An 18,304-nucleotide genomic window follows, 5' to 3' on the forward strand; every position below is an offset into this window, starting at 1 on the left:
CAACAGGGTCAGAATTTCAGCCAGTGAACATTAAATAAACCTAGGCACATACAAATTGAGATGAGAGCAAGTTACTGATCAGAACACAAGCCTGGGAATTAAACCCAAGGTATCCTTATGCCCTGGTGCTAGGAAGTCTACAGACCAAATTTGGGTCTTTGTTCTTTGTCCTTTAAGGACACTTTCAGCCTTTTGTCTGTAAGTTATAAACTCATTGGTCTTTTCCTCCCTGCCATCCCAAGAGTCATGAAAAGGTGCATTCGAGGTATTCCTGCTGAGCTATGGAAATTAGTTTCCCTCTGGGAACAACTGATCAAAAAAAAAAAATCACACTCCTAGACTCCAATGCATTTTAATCCTATTTATGTCTCCAACAATGAAATTAAATTTTTTTAAAATTACACAAGTATGTTTTATTAAAACAAATATTAAAGTTACAATGTAAATAGGGAGCAACTCTATGTTTGTTAATGGAGTTACTCTGGATTTACATCCATGTAACTGAGATCAGAATCTGCCCCGGTAGGTCTCTTCTTTAAGACCCCAGTCCAGTAAACCATCCCCGTTCACAAAGCATTTAGGTACATGCTTAACTTTAAGTACATGCTTTTAAATCCCATGCACAAATTTCAAGGTAAGGGGGTAGGGATAGACTTGCTTTAATTGCTTTGCTGCAACAGAATCTACCCCAGTAAAAGGCAGCTGGTAGACTGATGCTGTGAGCTCCTGTTGCTCACCTGCTCCAACAGCTACCGATAAGATGACAAAAGCTATACCACTCATTTGATGCTCTAGACAGAAAATCTCTGAGATAGAATGTTGTCCTAGGGTCAGCCGGGAAAATGAGAGTCTTGGCTTTGCCCCAAAACATTTATTGTGGATAAACACCTTTTGTGTCACCTCAGGATTTATTTAGGAGCTCAAGACCACTGACCTTTGGTGTTGTACAATTCCAGGGACATTATTTGTTAAACCCGTTGATCAGATGTATATGGCAAGGCAGATAAGCACCCCCCAGGAGAGGCCAAAGTATACAACACTAAAATTTACTTGAAGAAGCCACTAGCTAGAATATGTAGCCTGACAAAACTAAACAAATTTGGAGGCAAGGAAACCCAAGAGCCTCAAAAAATCAACCCCCATATCAAGGAAATGGCACCAACCCCAACAGGTGGGTTTTGTACTGTAACAGGTTGTTGAGGGGACACGGATTGATCTCCTCCAGGATGATGTTTTGCAATAGAGGACCTTTTACGGAACAAATCCTGCCACCAGGCTGCTCCTTACTGAAGCTAGAGATGAAATCTGACCCAGCCCAGATGTCAGATATTGGTGGGCAGCAGCTTTAGGAGAGATGTGATCACTCAAATGGTGTATAGTCTAGATGATCTCTTTAATGTGAAGCTGAACTCCCTAGAGAGGGGAGAGGAAGAAAATGCAGTTCACAGGCAACAAAGAGAAGAACCAAACTTGTGATTAATTCTAAGTACCACAGACCAATAAGAATAATATAAAGTGCCTGGGAACTAGAGAAGGATTTGAATCCAAACCTCAGATCTGAGCACCCCCTCACATTTTGGTGAAGCTTAGATCTGCTTAGATTTGGTGAAGCTTGAGCTCAGTGCACTACTACTTAAGATCATATTTATCTAATTTGTCTTGCAAATCTAAAAACTGTCACTTAAAAAAAAACATTTCCCTTTGAAGTTAGTCTTTTCCAAAGACTTCCAAGGGCTGTTAAAAAGCAACCACCCACCCAACCAACCCTCCCCCCCCATATAATATTCACACCTAATCCTAGCCAGTGGGAAGACAGGCAGACAGACATGGACTTTGCAGTGACTTAAAACAGTTTAATGTAATTCCAAGACAAAGTGTGATTACATTTCTACACATATACAATATGCATATGTGAGTTTACAAATTCTGATTAATAACTCGTTTCACCTCAGAGACCGAAAAAATGATCAAAAAGAAACCGTGAATAACAAGCTATAACATAGTTCACCACAACGGGACCTCCTTTCTCACCCTACGGTTAGTAATATTACAATTAAAATAACTATATTCTTCTATAATGTATTTTCTGTTAAAATCATCTCATAAATTTACAATGCTATTATTAGTTTCCAAGACTAATATAAATTCACTCCATTTTTCTACAACGAAAATGATTATTAATTAGAAGCACACAACGTCATGATGAAAAACACAAGCATTTTTTTTTAGTAGCAAGAACTTGATTGGTTAAGAATTAGTTTTCTTGTAAAACATTCTAAAGCCAAGTAAAATATCCATTCTTATAACATACCTATAAGATGAGCCTAAGGAATAGGTTACATATAGGTCTACAACACATCAGTTTGTTTGTTTTTTAAAAAAGAAGAAATACATATTTACCAAAAATAAAAGGGTGGGGGAAAAAGAAAAAGACAAAAAGGGAAAAGAAAAAAAGAGGGACAATTCACATAGGAAAAAAGCAGTACACAAGAAAATACTGTTGCATACAATTTTCACAAAAATTAACACTCATATTACAGAAACCGCACAGTGGAGGAACACAACGGATCAGGGCTTTCATGGGGTTACTGGGCTGAGATGACACTGTAGAGAAAGAACCATCCAAGATTCTGGGTGGGGGCCAGAGGGCATCTTTTCCCTTGCATTTTTTACAACATTTTCATGTTTTTTTTTCCTCTCTTCTTTACAATTCTGGCACAGCGTATGCTAACTTCCACTTTCCATCTAGAGTACATTGGGTTTGTGGACAGTCAAAAAATATAAAACATTTTCTCACTTTCCCCTTTTTATAAGAGGATTTCACTATTTAGAAAAACTGTTTCACCTCTTAGTTTTAGTTAGCTACCCTCGTCTAGACTCTTCAACTTCCAAGATGCCTTTTCTTTCTTTCTTTCTCTCTCTCTCTCTCTCTCTCTCTCACTCTCCTTTTAATAAAGCTATTCATTACACTTCCTCTCCTCTCAGAAATTTGGTTTGGTATAGAATATACAAGCTACATTCCAATTCTGTGCAAGTAGAATCTGATACCCCCAAAATGCCTTGTTTACTTTGTTGGTGAAACACATGGGATGAGCAGATACTTTCTACAACTGAAATGGCTGTGCCCTGGAATAGCCATGGAAGTATCATTTTAAGAATATGAAAACCAAAACCAAACAAATAAGGAATAAAGAAAAAAAAAGACAGAAGTGTTGTATGTAACCACCAAATGTGGAAGCATTGAAGAATGTTTTATTTCCTTTTTGAGGACAGAAGTGCTATATGTAACCATTCAGATTGTAAGGGATGTGCATTGCCAGTATTAGAAACCCCTTCTTGCTTTACAAGTTCCAAGCCAAAGTATTTAAAAAACTCTGTAGCTCCTTCAACCAATCGAGCTGGTATTTCCAGGACTGGCTCGTGCCACAACGAGGCAGAACAGGCTGTTGCTGAGGTCAGCAAAATGGTTAGTGACTGTTGATTCTGTGACTGTGGCCTGTTAGGGGGTGGACATTTTCCAGTTTGCCCAAGGGCTACTAACAGTCCTCGATTTAGTTCACCAAATGGCAACCCCAGTCATGATAAGTTATCGCTTTGGTAATGTGAGTTACAGTGAGGGTACCTGGCACTGAATGGAGTTACTGGAGGGGCTAGGGACCAATTCTGCTCCCACTGAAGTCAATGGGAAGTTTGGACACTGATTTTACCAGCAGCAGCACAGGGGCCTAACTGTAAAGTATCACTGTTGTTTTCTAGTAACTTCATTCAACTGCCAAGATCAACAGTGCAGCTGTGTCAGGCCTCACTGAAAGATGCAAGGAGCTTTGCTGAGATTACCTGAGCGCCACAACTGAAGCTCAGTACTTCAGACAGACTTTTTTTAAAATGCCAATTCAGGTACTTTTATTATCTAAAAGTACTACTTTGCCCAGCAAGACATTGACACTGTGTTCATTGGTTACCCAACTGAAAGAAAACAAAGACAAAACTAGACAGATACTCATGGTGAAGTGAGACTGAAAAAAAGAGAAGAGGTTACATCAAAATGCAAAATATACGACAACCTATAACAACAAAACAACACCAAAGGGTACCACCGTTCGCTAATAAAGTTTACAGAGAGATGGTCAGTGGATTTTGTAGTTAGTTCACTGGTTCAAAATGTTTCTAGGGTGGAGTCACTTGTATAAAGGGATGAACAGAATGAAGGCCAAATTACAGCATTGCCTCTCTGAGTGGCTGTCACACAAAAAAAAACCAACAACCAACAATCCCAAAACAAAATAGGGATTCACTAGTTCAGGAATCAATAGTTCAGCTAATGAGTTATGAACAAAACAATACAGCCCTTCCTTTGAATATCCTTCTCTCTCATTATACAGGTATCTTCATCCAGGTTATGGTCCTACAGAGGATAGTTGATTTGGAAGTATTGTGCTCCATGCTTCAACCCAAGGAATTTCATTAAAGTTTGTTATTAAAAAATAAATAGCTCATGTATTGGACTATACTTCAGTATGTGTGGAGCGGTTTTTTTAACTATACTTTGGAATAAGGTGGATTCTTTGATCAGAACTCACTTTCCAATACTATGTTATATCTCAAAACAGAATATACATAATAAAGACACACCTGCTCTTTTCTGTTTTAAAAGGGCAAAATTAAAAAATAGAGGCAGCTGTATTGAGTTTTTGAAGGTGTCATTTACAAACAGAAATTTCCCTTAAAAAGTACCAGTTTAAATGTAAACTATAAAACACTGTAATAACTATAAAATGTAGCCAGAAAACTCTTTAAGTAGCCACAGTCTGTTATTCAGTTCATATTGGTTTAAAATGTGACTCATTAAATAACTTCTAGAAGGCCAAAGCATTTTACAGTAGCTATAAACATATATACTTACATGTGCATTTTAACAATTGATTACAATACATAAAAGAGTAATCTATTCCTTGGTTTCTTTTGTTTTTGTTTTAAAGAATCACGGTCTTCAGAATTCATTCAAGCAACAATGACCAGGGTGGGCATTTATCATTATTCCGCCCATACAAAGTTTATAGTCTTTGAAACCCAAGTTCAAGCTGGCTACATATTTTCAAAAAGGCTAAAACCAGGATGAATGCCCACATTTGAGGTAATTATTGCCATTAGGTCACAGTTTGTGTAATATAAGTATCTAAATCCTTCTTTAAAAAACGGAAGGTATTCTACCATAGCGCCAGAATACCTTTGCAACCAATCAGAATCCAGAATCCTGATCAGATGGGTTTGCTTCCAATGGAGTCAATGAGTTCTAGAACAGTAGAACACATATAGACCAACCTAGAACCCAGGCAAACAAGCCTCGAATCAGTCGACAAAGATGAATTAAGAGACAAAATATAACAAAACCCTAAGAGGTGCCATGTGGCTGATGAACAGCATTTCTGATCAGAATTCCAGACCAAAGCTTTTCTAACTTACTTACTCCTTTCCAATCAATTCACTGGAAAAAAAATCAATATCATGTCCGCATTATCATCAACTCCATGCCAGCACTGCAAAAGCTCCTTGGCTATGTTCTGAAAGTGGGATAAGCTTTTCTTTTGCTCTCAGCATTGCTGTCCATCTCTTTCCGTCTCAAAGAGGAAACCTTTTGATTTTTATTTGTATTTATTTTTTTTAAGAAAGAAAGAAAAAAAAAGTCCCTGGCTGTCAGACCCACACACAAGTATTTACAAGATCTATGTGAATCTGCACATAATTCCCCCTACAGCTAAAGACTTAAGATCAGAGATGTCACAATATTTATCAGTGCAGTAAAAAATATCATTTTTGGAAAAAATATACCTTTAGTATTGCCTTTCTTGGATTAACTATGACAAGCAAAAGATTGAAAACAAAAACTTTACCTTCATACGCACATGAAGAGTCTGTTATAGCAGCACTGCTAAAACTGGAAGGACAAGCTAACCCGTACGTGAGAAATGTAAATTTCAATCTGATTCTATAAAGGCAGAAAGCAAAGCCTCATAGTATGCTTCGTAAGACTCCTGAAAAGTTAAGCTAATTCCCCATTCAAATTTCACACTTGATGCAAAACGTGTGTTTCCTTCTCCTATGAGAGCAACTTGTGTTTGCTGAGATCAGTCTTTGTCTGCTTATCTAGAGCTGGATCCTGCAAACATTTACATACCTGAGCAACTTTACACACGTGAGTGATTCCAGTAATGTTCTGGGACCAAAGTGGAGGAAAGTTATTCACGGGCATAAGCACCTGCAGGATTGAGTTCCAAATTAGCCATCTGGTCTGAACTCTAACCCTGCAGTGACACTGCCCAACGCAATTAAGTAGCTTCAGGGCTGGGCAGGGCTGCAGCCTCTGGGTGGCAACAGACTATAATGGCAAACTTTGAAGGGCTGGCATCACAGCATCTAATGGTGACATAGTATGTACCTGGAACCCAGGGCAGGCAGCATGGGCTGGACCTATTCTTAAAGACAATACTACAGCAACGAGCCAAGACACTATAGCTTACAGTAGTGTGACAAACATTTGTGACCTTTGCTGTAAAATAGTGTGTAGAAAAGGTATTTTGCTCAACGCAACTGATAGTCTTAACTTGGTCTACATGCAGGCAAAATTCCCATTGGCTTCAAAGAGTATGACAGCATGTGGACTCAAAGACTGGATGCACAGAGCTCAGTACCATTTTCCTTTCTCTAAGAACTGAGGCCTTAAATGCAGAGGAACTAAAGTGATCCTAATGCACCGGACCAGACTCCAGAGAGGGAATCTGGAGGACTCCACACATCATGCACATTGCAAAGCAGTTATCGTCAGAGGCTGTCTCTACAGTAGTGCAGAGGAGATCTGGGGATCAGTGGGGGTATGGCCAGAGTGTCCACAACTGCAGATCCACTGACCTCAACCTCCACACGGGGGAAGGGGAACACAGCGGGTACAGATGCTACTGCAGCCCATGGCCTGAGTCACACTGGTGCTTTGCACCCTGTCAGGGAAGGAGAGGATTATTTCTCCCAGTGGCTGCAGAACTCCCCGAACAAGGAACATTTAGTCAGACCCTGCACTCACAGGTCCAGAACTTGGCCCGTAAGCAGCACTTCATACCCCTTTGCTGGGCTGATTGCCAAACCATGGCAAACCTGCACACACTTCCACAAACACTTCTGCTGCATTTGCCCAACTTTGCAGAGGTTTCATCATGACAGGAGTTACAGCATTGCACTGACACACAGAGATTGCAAACAGAGTCCAAAAGCAGGAGAGTTAAACACTACAGAAGCATGGGGAGCTTACGGAAGCTTATTCCCATTACACAGTTCACAATTTCAACATCACATTGTTGCCAGTGATAAGATACATTGTAATTATTATGAATAATAACAACAACAACAACAGTGAGAGAAGCATAATGGTTTTGATGTCCTCTAAAGTTTAGGATAGCAGCAATATTTTAGTGTGACTGAATTTCTCCACTCAAGAAGCTAGCTAATCAAAACATAAACGAGTGACAGAAACAGAAAGAAACGAAATGAAAAGGAAAGAAAGAAAGAATTCCATAGCGTGTCATTATTGCCTGACAGTCAGGGCCTGGGACTTAATTCTGTATCTGTAATGGGTAGGGTCTCTTTTTCTCTTTATTTAAATTTCTTTATGAAGCTTCTTTGGTTAAAGAAAGACATGGGGTTTTATCTTCCCTTCTGGTTTGGTAATGGAATTTCTTTCAAACCAAATTCGGAGGCATAATCCCTTGAGAATATAAAAAAGAAGCATGACAGAAACAGAAGTGTCCCTTTGCTGGAATGTTTCTTGACAGAACTATTATGGAGCGTGAGGGAGTAAAAATCTCCCCAGAGGGTCAAATGCAGCCCCGGTATAAGCAGGTGCAACTCCACTGAGGGGAATGCAATTGTAGTTCCTTCTTCAAACAGCTGGATTTGGCCCAGTCTACACTGAGAAAAGTTCTAGCTCGTCCAATATCCTGTTTCATTCTGCTCAAGGTAACTAGTCCCTCCACCTCTTTGTATATTCTGGTTTCATAGCAGCACTTTGAATGTCCAGCTCTAAGAGAGGCAATGTCTGTTCACCTCTCCTGTTTCCAGCATCAGACGAAAGCAAGACACTGTGATGGGGAAAGGGGTCACTGCCAACCAGGAACCACCGGTAATACTTCCAGTACTGAACCATTCACCTCCCACCTCAAGTTTCCAAGCAGTTTACTCCACACACACAAAGAACCCCAAGCTCATTCCAAAACACATCAATCCTATTTTCAACTCCAAAGGTCTCTGCAAGCTAAATAATTCAGCAATTGTTACTTGTGTAGCACCAACCGTGTGCCTGCCAAGAATTTAGCTCCTCTACTAACATTGTCTCCCCTCTGTGTGGCTAACAGTACTGCCCTTACCATACTATATTTTCAGAGAGAGAGAGAGAGAGAGAGAGAGAGAGGGAAAGGCATTTTTTGTGTCTCCCTACCCAGCAGAAAACTCAGTCCTCACTTAGCATTGCAACATAAACACAATATTACGGATACATTGTTCATCCTTATTACAACCCCTTCCAGCAACACTGCTTCTGACTGCACTGGGATCAGAACCATAGCTAGCCCAACTCTGCTCTCAGCATGAACAGGACCAACAACTGCCTCTTCCACTTTGCAATGCATTCCTTCACATCACAGAATGCACCGTCGTAAGCTCTGTCACCCTATTGCCACAGAAATCAGATTCGTGCATAGTGGAAGAACGAGAAAGACCTGGGCACAGGCAAAACATAATAAATAAATCAAACATTCTGGTAAGTGAGATTAAAACCAACCCTTCCTCTCTTCCCTGCTTTATTGGCCCCAAATATAGTGATGCACGTAAGCAAATATTTTGACTTTAAGCATGTGCTTAAAGTCCATCCTTATTCAGCAAAGCACTCAAGCATGTGATTAAAAGTGCTGCTGAATTAGGCCTTTACACAGACTCTACACCCACAGCTTTAATAAGGGTGGGAGATGTAACTGAAAACATAATTCCATACAACAAAAAAGCTTAATAAAATTTCATAAGTAATAATTAAAAGACCAGCTATATCAAGGAGGAAGAAACACGAGCCAAATATCTTGGCCATATGGACACACCTTTAGTCTTCAGAAATGGTAGAACAGGACAGGTACCTTGCTATTCCTGCTGCTTGGTTTTAACAAGCTACTATCTTCAGTGTCTGCCAGTGTTGTTTATCCAGTGACTGGACTGGGGATCACATTCTTTCCTCCATTCGGGTTCTCTCATTCAGAGCTTGGAGGGTAGATAGGGCACCTTCGGAGGAGCCAACCATTTGTTTGCCCCTCTGGGAAACTGAGCTCTAATACTTAGCCTCAGCTTGGGTTAATTAAAGGGCTTATGGGAACATGGCCTGGTCTTGGTCTCACACAAGTGCCTCAGCAAACACTAGCTGCTACAATGTGATGGTGAGTTGGACCTAATGGACCCTGGGCCCTCATGCTCTTTTAATCCAGCCCTGCTGCTAGAAAATGACGCGAGTTGCTGTTTGGTCTCTGCCTCCAAGGGAAAGTTTCTGGCATTGTGCTGAAATGCAGGGGTGCCATGTGGGATAATATTCCATCCCTAAAGGACACGTCCTTATGGCATGTCCCTTCCCTGATCCCTCTATGCTCTCTGCAGTTTGTCTTCTCAGAACAAAACTATCTTCCTCTCTTCCTGCAGTTCTCACAGGCACAGCAACCCCTCTGATGCCACTGATGAAGAGAAACTATTCATAATAAAATTAACAAAACAACATCAATAATAATACTAAGAGAAAAATAACACAAAGATGCAGGAATGCGTGTGCAATTAAAACCCAGAGTAAAATATAATAATAAAATAATAATAATAATCAGAACAATCATACAGTAAAATAACAATATTATTCCTTTTAATGACACAAGCAGCATGACGCTTTCATTCCTGAACCAATGGGACATGAGAGGAATGCAACGGAAACGTACAGGGAGAATAGGGAATTTCCTGGCTTTGATAAATGGGAAAGTGTGGTCTTTTTAAAGGAAGAATGTAAGGTGCATGGACTGCTGAGAGATCAGATCCTGATTTACATTACATTTAGTGGGAGCGAGGGAGAGATGGTAAAATAAAACAGTGCAAGGATAGCTTATGAATCTGAAATGGCAAACATGAGGGATACTTGATGGTTTGCCAAAATAAAATAATCTTGCCCAATCTATGCATACTGAGATCCCTTCCTTCTTCAAGGCTGGACAAATGCTCATGATCAGATATTACAGCAGTGCTTGTCTGCCTTGCCAGTTTCTCTCGAGAGACCTTTTCCTTAACTCCATCCACGGGATCCATCCCTCTTCACTGTGCCAATTGACCTGCCATTCTCTAGCATCTTGCAGTAAACCTTGAAACACTCCTTGCTCTCGGTTTAGGTAGATCTATAGTGGCACTGAGTGGCCATGCAGACCTAATCTTTGATGGGAACACACCACCAAACCTTCTTCTTCTTAGGCTCTTCTCCCCTCCCCGCCACAAGTACATATGAAATTCTAAGTATTGATGCAATGGTGCACCCATTTTTATCGCCCTTTCCCTCTAAACCCTCTCAGCTATAAGAAAATCTCTCTTTGGAAACCTACCCGAAAACAAGACTGTTTAGAGTTCCTTTGAAGCTGAGGATCCAGAGCAAGAATTTTTTCACCAAGTTCAAACAGCATTCTACTACAGCTTTTATACAAATGGGATGAGGGAGGGGAAAGAACACGGTCAGAACTACATTACAATGGGTAGGGCCTTGATGTCTCAAAATTTTCTCTTTTCACTCAGGAAACCTGAGTTTAACTCTCTAGACTGAATTCTCTCATTCTCTTGCTTTCTTCCCCCCCCCCCCCCCCCATCTATGGAATTCTACTGGAAGTGTCCTTAAGCATTCCCCCTCTGATGGATCAAATCCCCACTCCCCCTTCTCTCTGACATAGTACTCAGGCAATGTAACGCACTAGAGCTTTGTAAAGCAAGGATGGGAGGAATCTGTTCTTCTAATCCTCTAAGAATGTTAGCAAATAGCAGAATGAGAATTAAACTACTGATAGGGAAATTTTTATTCCCAAAGGGAAAAAAAAAACCCAGACCCAAAAACAAAACCTTTGACTCTTTGGGCAGCTACATTTGGGTCTCATGACCAATCTGGTCACTTCTAGCCTGTACATTGTTAAACAGATATCTGGGGTATGTCCTTCTAGCCCCCACAAGCCTTCCTGACCCCTGCACATCGGCAAATGACTAAAGAGTAACAACAGGGGCAGAAAAATAACCTCGAAGAAGAAAATCAACACCACCACAAAAGAAGAGCTCAGATGAAATTCTGACTAGCCTCAGTCAGTTTCTAGGAGTACCAGTGGAAGTAAACCCTTAAACCGCATCTGTAGTTCGGTAAGGCACTACAAGGGAATGATGTAAAACTAAGACTGTGACAGTTGTAATGGCTGTGCTGAGGAACACACCACAGAGAGAAGGCAGCATCAGCACACGCGCACACACACACACACACACACACATACATACCTGGACAATCACATTTGTTACATGCCTATGTTATATTTTTTTGTTTTTTTTTGTTTTTGTTTTTGTGCAATCACATTGAGGAATAGTCTATTGGTATCATTGAAGTTCAACACAATATAGTAAAAAGGGTGTACGTACTGTATAGTGCTACATTCTACCAAGGGGCCAGCGAAATTTTCTACTCCTACACTAAAAGAGCTGGGGATTAAAAAGAAAATTTCCAAATAAAATAAAATAAAGAAACTGAAATCTAACATACACTATTAGAGACATTTTTTAAGAATAACATTTCTCAGGGATTTATCCAGGGTGCTCACAGAAAGGGAAAAATAGCTCCAAATGCTTCTGATCTTGACAAATGGTGCGTATTCTTGTTTGTGTGTAAACGTTTTAAGCGTATCAGTGCTAGGTCTGAAATTTAGAGTGATGGAACAATCCTTCCCTTCCCCCCCTCTACCCCTGTCCACTCCCCTCCCTTTACCTTCCCCATGGAAAACACTTCACACACCTTTGGGTTACAGAGACCAGTGCAAAAATGGGGCATTATCCCTTTGAAATTCTGGATAAATCCCTAATCCGTAGATTTATTGGGTTAAAAATCTAATGTATTTTGTTTTAGGTGTTCTGGACAACAAATTCCTAAATGTAGCTCATTATCAGATTAAAATAATCTTTAAAAGTCTATTGGTGAAGTTCTCCAAAAACAGGACCCACTTTGGGTCCATCTGTTTCCCCCCCTCTAGTTTGGTGCAAAATGGTTTTGTATTTGTTTTATTTTTCTCACTCTTTTTTTTTTCCTTTTTCTTTTTTTTTTTAAATAAAAAGTGTAGAATTAGTTCTTTCCTTCTTTCCTTTCTCATTTCTCCCTTAAAGTCTCCTTCGTTCAAGTTTCAAGTGAGCCTCCCATTGCATTGTTTGTCATGTTCTTCAGTATAAAAACAGCCACCTCACTCCCTCTTTGCGGGTCTCTCTCTCTCTCTCTCTCTCTCATTCCAGTGTTTAGATGTAAGGGTACTGGTTGACCTTGGTGGGGCTCAGTGGGTATCCAGTGTAGACTGTGGAAGCGGGAGAAGCACTGATATAGGTCTGATGGGCAAACTGAGCCTGGTACTGACTTGGGTGGATGGTGGGTGATGGCAGAACCCGAGGGCCCATGCTGACAGGAACCTGGTGGACAATGCTGGCCGGGTAAGTGGTGTGTTGCACAGCATGACGAGCAGACCCTTGGGAGGCCACCAGGTGAGCAACGGTGCCTGTGGAACCCAGAGCAGCAGGGGCGGTGTACGTGTAGAGGTGGGGCTGGGTGGGAAGGTGAGCCGCTGCCGCCGCAGCCAAGTGGGGGTGGACCGTACCATGGCTGGGACTATTGTGTGGGAAGGAGTACGGAGCCTGAGCTATTGTTGGAGTGATGTAGGCTTGCTGTCGCCGGTGACTCCCTGCGCGATCAGTCGTGATGTGCTGCTGGGCCTGCACAAAGAGAGCACAATACAGGACAGTTAGAGGACAACAGGTTGTTCTTTTCCTCTAGGCCCTGGAGTGAGCTCCTTCCAGAGCCAAGGTGATTTCTGTGATGGTTCTCGAGGCACCCAGGAGTACAAGTCACCTTGTTAGCTCCCTGCCTCCTGGGGGAAGACCTGCTTATGCTTGAGTGGGAGTCTGCTCCCGACACCTCCAGCCTGTTCACAATCCAAGCACTCGCCTCTGGGTTATGCCAGCCCTTCCTTTTTTCCTTGAAGGTTAACAATAGGGGCACCCCAGACTCTGAACCCCTTTGAAGCGTTCCCCTGTAGAGTTCAGCTCTTTCTCCACTGAACACCCACAGAAATACCAGGTCTGCTGTCCCCAAGAGAACAGAGTGCACACCAGCTTGAATGATTCAACTCATAAGAACGGCCACACTGGGTTAGACCAAAGGCCCATCTAGCCCAGTATTCTGTCTTCCAACGGTGGCCAATGCCAGGTTCTTCAGAGGGGATGAACAGAACAGGATATCAGCAAGTTATCTATTCCCTGTTGCCCATTCCCAGCTTCTGGCAAAACAGAGGCTAGGGACACCATCCCTGCCATCCTGGCTACTAGCCATTGACGGACCTATCCTCCATGAACTTAGCTACTTCTTTTTTGAACCCTAAACTCAGGATCAGGTATAATACCACAGCACTGAGATATGTGTATAGAAAATAACAATAAGGTTATCATCAAAGATTTGAGAGTGAGAGACAGTAAGGATAATGGAAACAAAAGGGCTACCAGGTTTCTAGAGACTAAACTTAACAGGCTAACCTTCTGTCTAAAGAATTTAACCTCCCCTCACATGACCCTTGCAGCATTTCAACCAATCAAGTTTAGTTGTGATCCCATTTTCAGGAATACAATCACACTGCCTAATTATTTCCTAGGTGCAGATAAAGGGCTGCCTTTCTAGCCTTCTCCTTATCTCTCCCAAAGTTCATTGTCTGTACCCAGAGGCAGGATAAAGCCCTGTGACTTATTCTCCAGTGCGTCACCCACTGATTTCATATGTAAATAGGGCTTCCTTTGTGTTGGCTTACAATGCTTAATTTACATGCAGACAGAGAGATAAGTCAATAAACATCTTTTGTCTGACAGAAAACCTGTCTGTCAACTCTGCCTTGATACAGATTTCAGAACATATTTCCAGTATACGGACATAACTCCTTACACAGTGTCTGTACATACATTTCACAATGCTATTAATGACCATCATGATCCTGGCTTTCTTTTAAGACCTCACATGACATTCTTTGACAAGCCAGAATGGACACACCAGGATCAGGAGATTCTGAGGGGTTTTGGGGTCACAATTTCTCATGTGTTTTTCCCCTCCTCCTCAAATTCTCAATGTCACAGTAAACTTCCCTTGGAAGTAGCAGGGTTGCACAGGGTCCCTCCAAAACCTATGTTCCATCGGTCCACCACAGCAGTTCTCCAGAGAATATCATAAGACCGCACTCCCCATTGCCTGGAAGGGCAGCTACCAGTAAGACTCCCACAACCTTGCATCGCAGTGATGCAGTAAGAATTTCTACTATGAGATCCATGGCTAGATTCAGACAAATCTTTTTAAAATTTGACAGTGAATTTAACACTGATGAAAGCTGCTGAACTGCAAGCCCTGGAGTCCAGCATGGGCAGAGGCAGTTGTATTGATTTATGTATTGATTTAATAACGGTGGTCTTTGCTGCTTTCATTTCCTTGGTTGGAAGCCTAACATACACCCCCAGCAACCCTGAGCCCCAACAAATCCTGAAGACTTTCCTCTCTCAGAACTCTTATGTAATCAGCTGTAACTTCTTGAACAAAGGTAACTGCTGTTCTTGCCTTAGGAGAGAAGATATGTTCTTCCCAAACACTAGGAATTTTCTAAGCTGGTTCCTTACATTGCATGATGGTGCCAAAGCGCTTCCTCAGTCAGTTATGACTATTGTGCAATCTGGCAGTCAAAGTATTAAATAACCAAGAAAACAGGAATTAGAAAACAATTGCCAAACAAGAATGACACTGTCCCATCTTTCTTACTTCTATTTTCCAATTCTCCTTTATCATTTTCCTAAATCATTCCTGTGTAATCTTTAGGGTCCAGAATGCTGCAGCCAAACTACACTCTCATTCTTGTAAACAGGATCCCATCATCTCCACTTTTCACCAGTTTCACTCACTTTTAATTTAGAGCTAGTCAAATTTTTTCAAATTTTCAGCTAAATTTTGAAACACGGGTTTTGCCAGAAAATGTTATCATTTTTTGAACAGCTTCTCTTTTATTCAGCTCTGTATCAAAGTCAACACTGCCCTCTGAGTTCTCAGAGCTTCCCACTCCTGAAATCTTGGCATCTTTGCTGTCCCCTCCTGACTGCCATTACCTCGCAATAGAGACAAGATGGGTCTCAGATGTAGTAAACTCAAAGAATATTCTTACTGAGACTGCTGGGCAGCACCGGGCTTCTCCGGCTCTGACTCAGAGACACATCTGGTACAGCCTGCTGTCACCCACCAGGGACTGCCTAAATCTTGGCCCAGATTAAGTGATCTTGAAATGGACTTCTGACTACACTACATCTCTGGCTGGCCACAATTTGTATGCCCACTCCACTTGTCACCTCTGAATGGAAATGTCTTCCACCCCAACAGCCAGTCACACCCTCCCTTCAAACCTCACTCGAAAGGTTTTGTCTTGACATCTGACTATAATTGAGATGAATCCCCACCCCTTTCGTATACCCTCCCCCTCCATTCTCCCCTATAATCAGCACACAGACCTGCCTGTCAATGTTACTTCTCTTTTCTCTCAAGGTTAAACGTTTTGACTTTTCAGATAATTTGTATGTTCAATGTATGTGCAACCCTGTGTGGATTGTTAGCAGTGGGAATTGAACTGGGGACTTCTGGTTCTAAAAGCATGAGCCCCTCTTCTCTGTGCTGAAAGACGTAACTCTGTCCTACACACCACTAGAGGGCAAAAGAGTACTACACTGAGTGGGTGTGGGTTACATAAGGAAGATACTATGTCAAAATACACATTAGATGGCACATTTTTGTGGGGCCTACTTGCTGCCTCCTTCCCAGGTTCCTTACCTGGCTGAGATTAAGAGGCTGCTGCTGCTGGAAATGTGGTCCTGGCCGCTGCTGCCTATAGGCAATGGCTCCAGACGAGCTCCCTGAAGAGTGACCGCTGGTGGAGGTCACGATGTTGGAGGACTTGGACTTGTAGGAGGATGAATGATGACTGGTGGTGACTGTGACAGCAAAGAAAACACATTTGTTCTTAAATAATGTCTTACATCATCTAACCAACCCTTCCCTCACTGAATCGTCTCTGGGTGGCCTGTGGAAAGAGGCGCATAAGAAAGGGTGCATTGAAAATGGCTCCTCCTAGCTATAGGAAGGTACTTACCTAACAGTACCTCTGGGAGCTCACAAACATGGGCCTGCCAGTTGCCCCCAAGGCAACAATACAAACTCCACTATGTGAATCTCTAACTGGGTCTGGAGGCTGGTTTACAGAACCCACAGGAGTGCCAGAAAGTGTTCTGCTTGGGGACTGGCAGGAGGCGAGTGGGCAGATGCTAAGGAGAGAAAGGAAAAGATAGAGGCCTGGAATGCAGAGCAAGGAAAACCCTTAACCTGGCCAGCCTCACTGTGAATAGGGAGGGAGAACAAGGGAGAGCCCACGCTCTGCACCTTGGTGCACAGTCTCGCAACTGCAATGTATGAAACAAAAGGACAATCACACAGCTCCGAACACGGCGCCAGGAGGCAGGAACCACAGAAGAAAGCCCTTTTTGATCCGGCGTGTTTTCCAGAACAGCGGAGGCTCTGAAGGTGGGTGAGCGAACCTGACACACCCAGTCCAGGGGAGCCTGTTCCCCCAGAAACGTTAGCAGGTTTGGATGAAAAAAAAAAAGCTTTCAATCTAAGGAACTCTTGCCCATTTTTGAATAAATATATAACCTTACATGGCAAGCCTGGCTCAAGCTGGTGTAAGGGCCCTCGATATCAATGTCTGCACTAGGGGCCAAATTCTGCTCTCCGACAATCGCTGATGTAACCGAGAAAAAACGTAGCCCTTATGACTCCCAGCTACACTGAAGTGCCTCCGTGCAACATGTTAATAATGCTCCACGCCTCCCAAGAACAGCTGTGCCAGGCGTGTTGGGGGAGAGAAGGTGCATAGCATCTATTTTTTAAAGAACCCGAAGAGTGAGATTCTTCCAAGATTGTTGTTTATTTCTTGTTATTATTTTCTTGAGGGAAGAAGTGCAATTTACCTGGTACCAGGCTATCGCATTCCACCAACACCTCACTGGCTTGGGTTTTCAGTGGTGGCACGATTATAGTTCGGGGGTTCCCATTGTAGTGGGTCTCTGGTACCCCTTTTGTATCATAGGTGTTCCCATTATTGTGTGCCCCACGGTGTTGCACTGAATAGGGGCTGTTGTTGCTGGAGGAATCGGAGTAGGGTGAATCGTGCACTGTGACACAGCTGATGACGTTTTTTCTTTGCTTGGATAGGGTGCTGAAAATCAAACAACATGGAAGATAGTGAATAGGCAAGAATTGTCTGAATACCAACATTCCATTCCATCCTCAGCCTGCTCCTTTAACAACCGGGGTGCTCACAGGCTTAAAGTGAAGCATGTGCTTCAGTGCTTTGCCAGATCAGGGCCACCTAAGCCAAATCCTGTGCTCCTGAACTCACTTCTTACTATTCAGGCAAACCTCCACTGAAGTCACGTGAGTTTTGTCTGAGCAAGGACTGAGTAAAATCCTGAGTCTGGATCTTATAATTGAGCTTACATGCACACCTTAGAATAGAGCTCACACAGCCTGCTAGACTTATTTCCAAGCTATTTACTACCTCTCAGCAGGAGAAGCTCAGTAGATCACACTACACTAAGTTGCATTTCTTACCACTCACACAGAAATGCAGTGTCTCCCTCCCTCCCACAGCAAAGATTTAATAATAGATGTTACAGTGAGGTTTCATATGATTAAAATTCCATTTTTACAAAATATACAACTTTATATTTATTAATGCACTATACAGCATATATATTCATACATACTTGAAACGAAAGGACAGCTGAAGAAAATGAACAATATATATTTTGCTATGCAGAATCCTTGGGTTTTATTCTCTTACTTGTTAATTTGCAACATTCAGTAATTCGCAACAGGTCTCCTGACATTAATGCGAATTACTGAGGT

At 42.1% G+C, this 18,304-nt stretch overlaps 1 protein-coding gene across 2 annotated transcripts in view; it reads right to left on the minus strand.

Annotated features, from left to right (window-relative positions):
• Positions 1-10,937: 10,937 nt before the first annotated feature.
• Positions 10,938-18,304, minus strand: part of HIPK2 (homeodomain interacting protein kinase 2) — a 182,283-nt gene continuing 174,916 nt past the window's right edge. For both annotated transcript variants that reach the window (XM_084646693.1, XM_084646692.1), the window contains exons 13-15: positions 17,365-17,612; positions 16,172-16,332; positions 10,938-13,044 (exon numbers count right to left, since the gene is read on the minus strand). In XM_084646693.1, coding sequence (XP_084502819.1) covers positions 12,577-13,044; positions 16,172-16,332; positions 17,365-17,612 — 877 coding nt within the window. In that variant the 3' untranslated portion in view covers positions 10,938-12,576. The remainder of the gene's footprint in view (positions 13,045-16,171; positions 16,333-17,364; positions 17,613-18,304) is intronic.

This window comes from Lepidochelys olivacea, assembly GCF_965140295.1.
Source record: "Lepidochelys olivacea isolate rLepOli2 genome assembly, chromosome: 1".
Lineage (NCBI taxonomy): Eukaryota > Metazoa > Chordata > Testudines > Cheloniidae > Lepidochelys > Lepidochelys olivacea.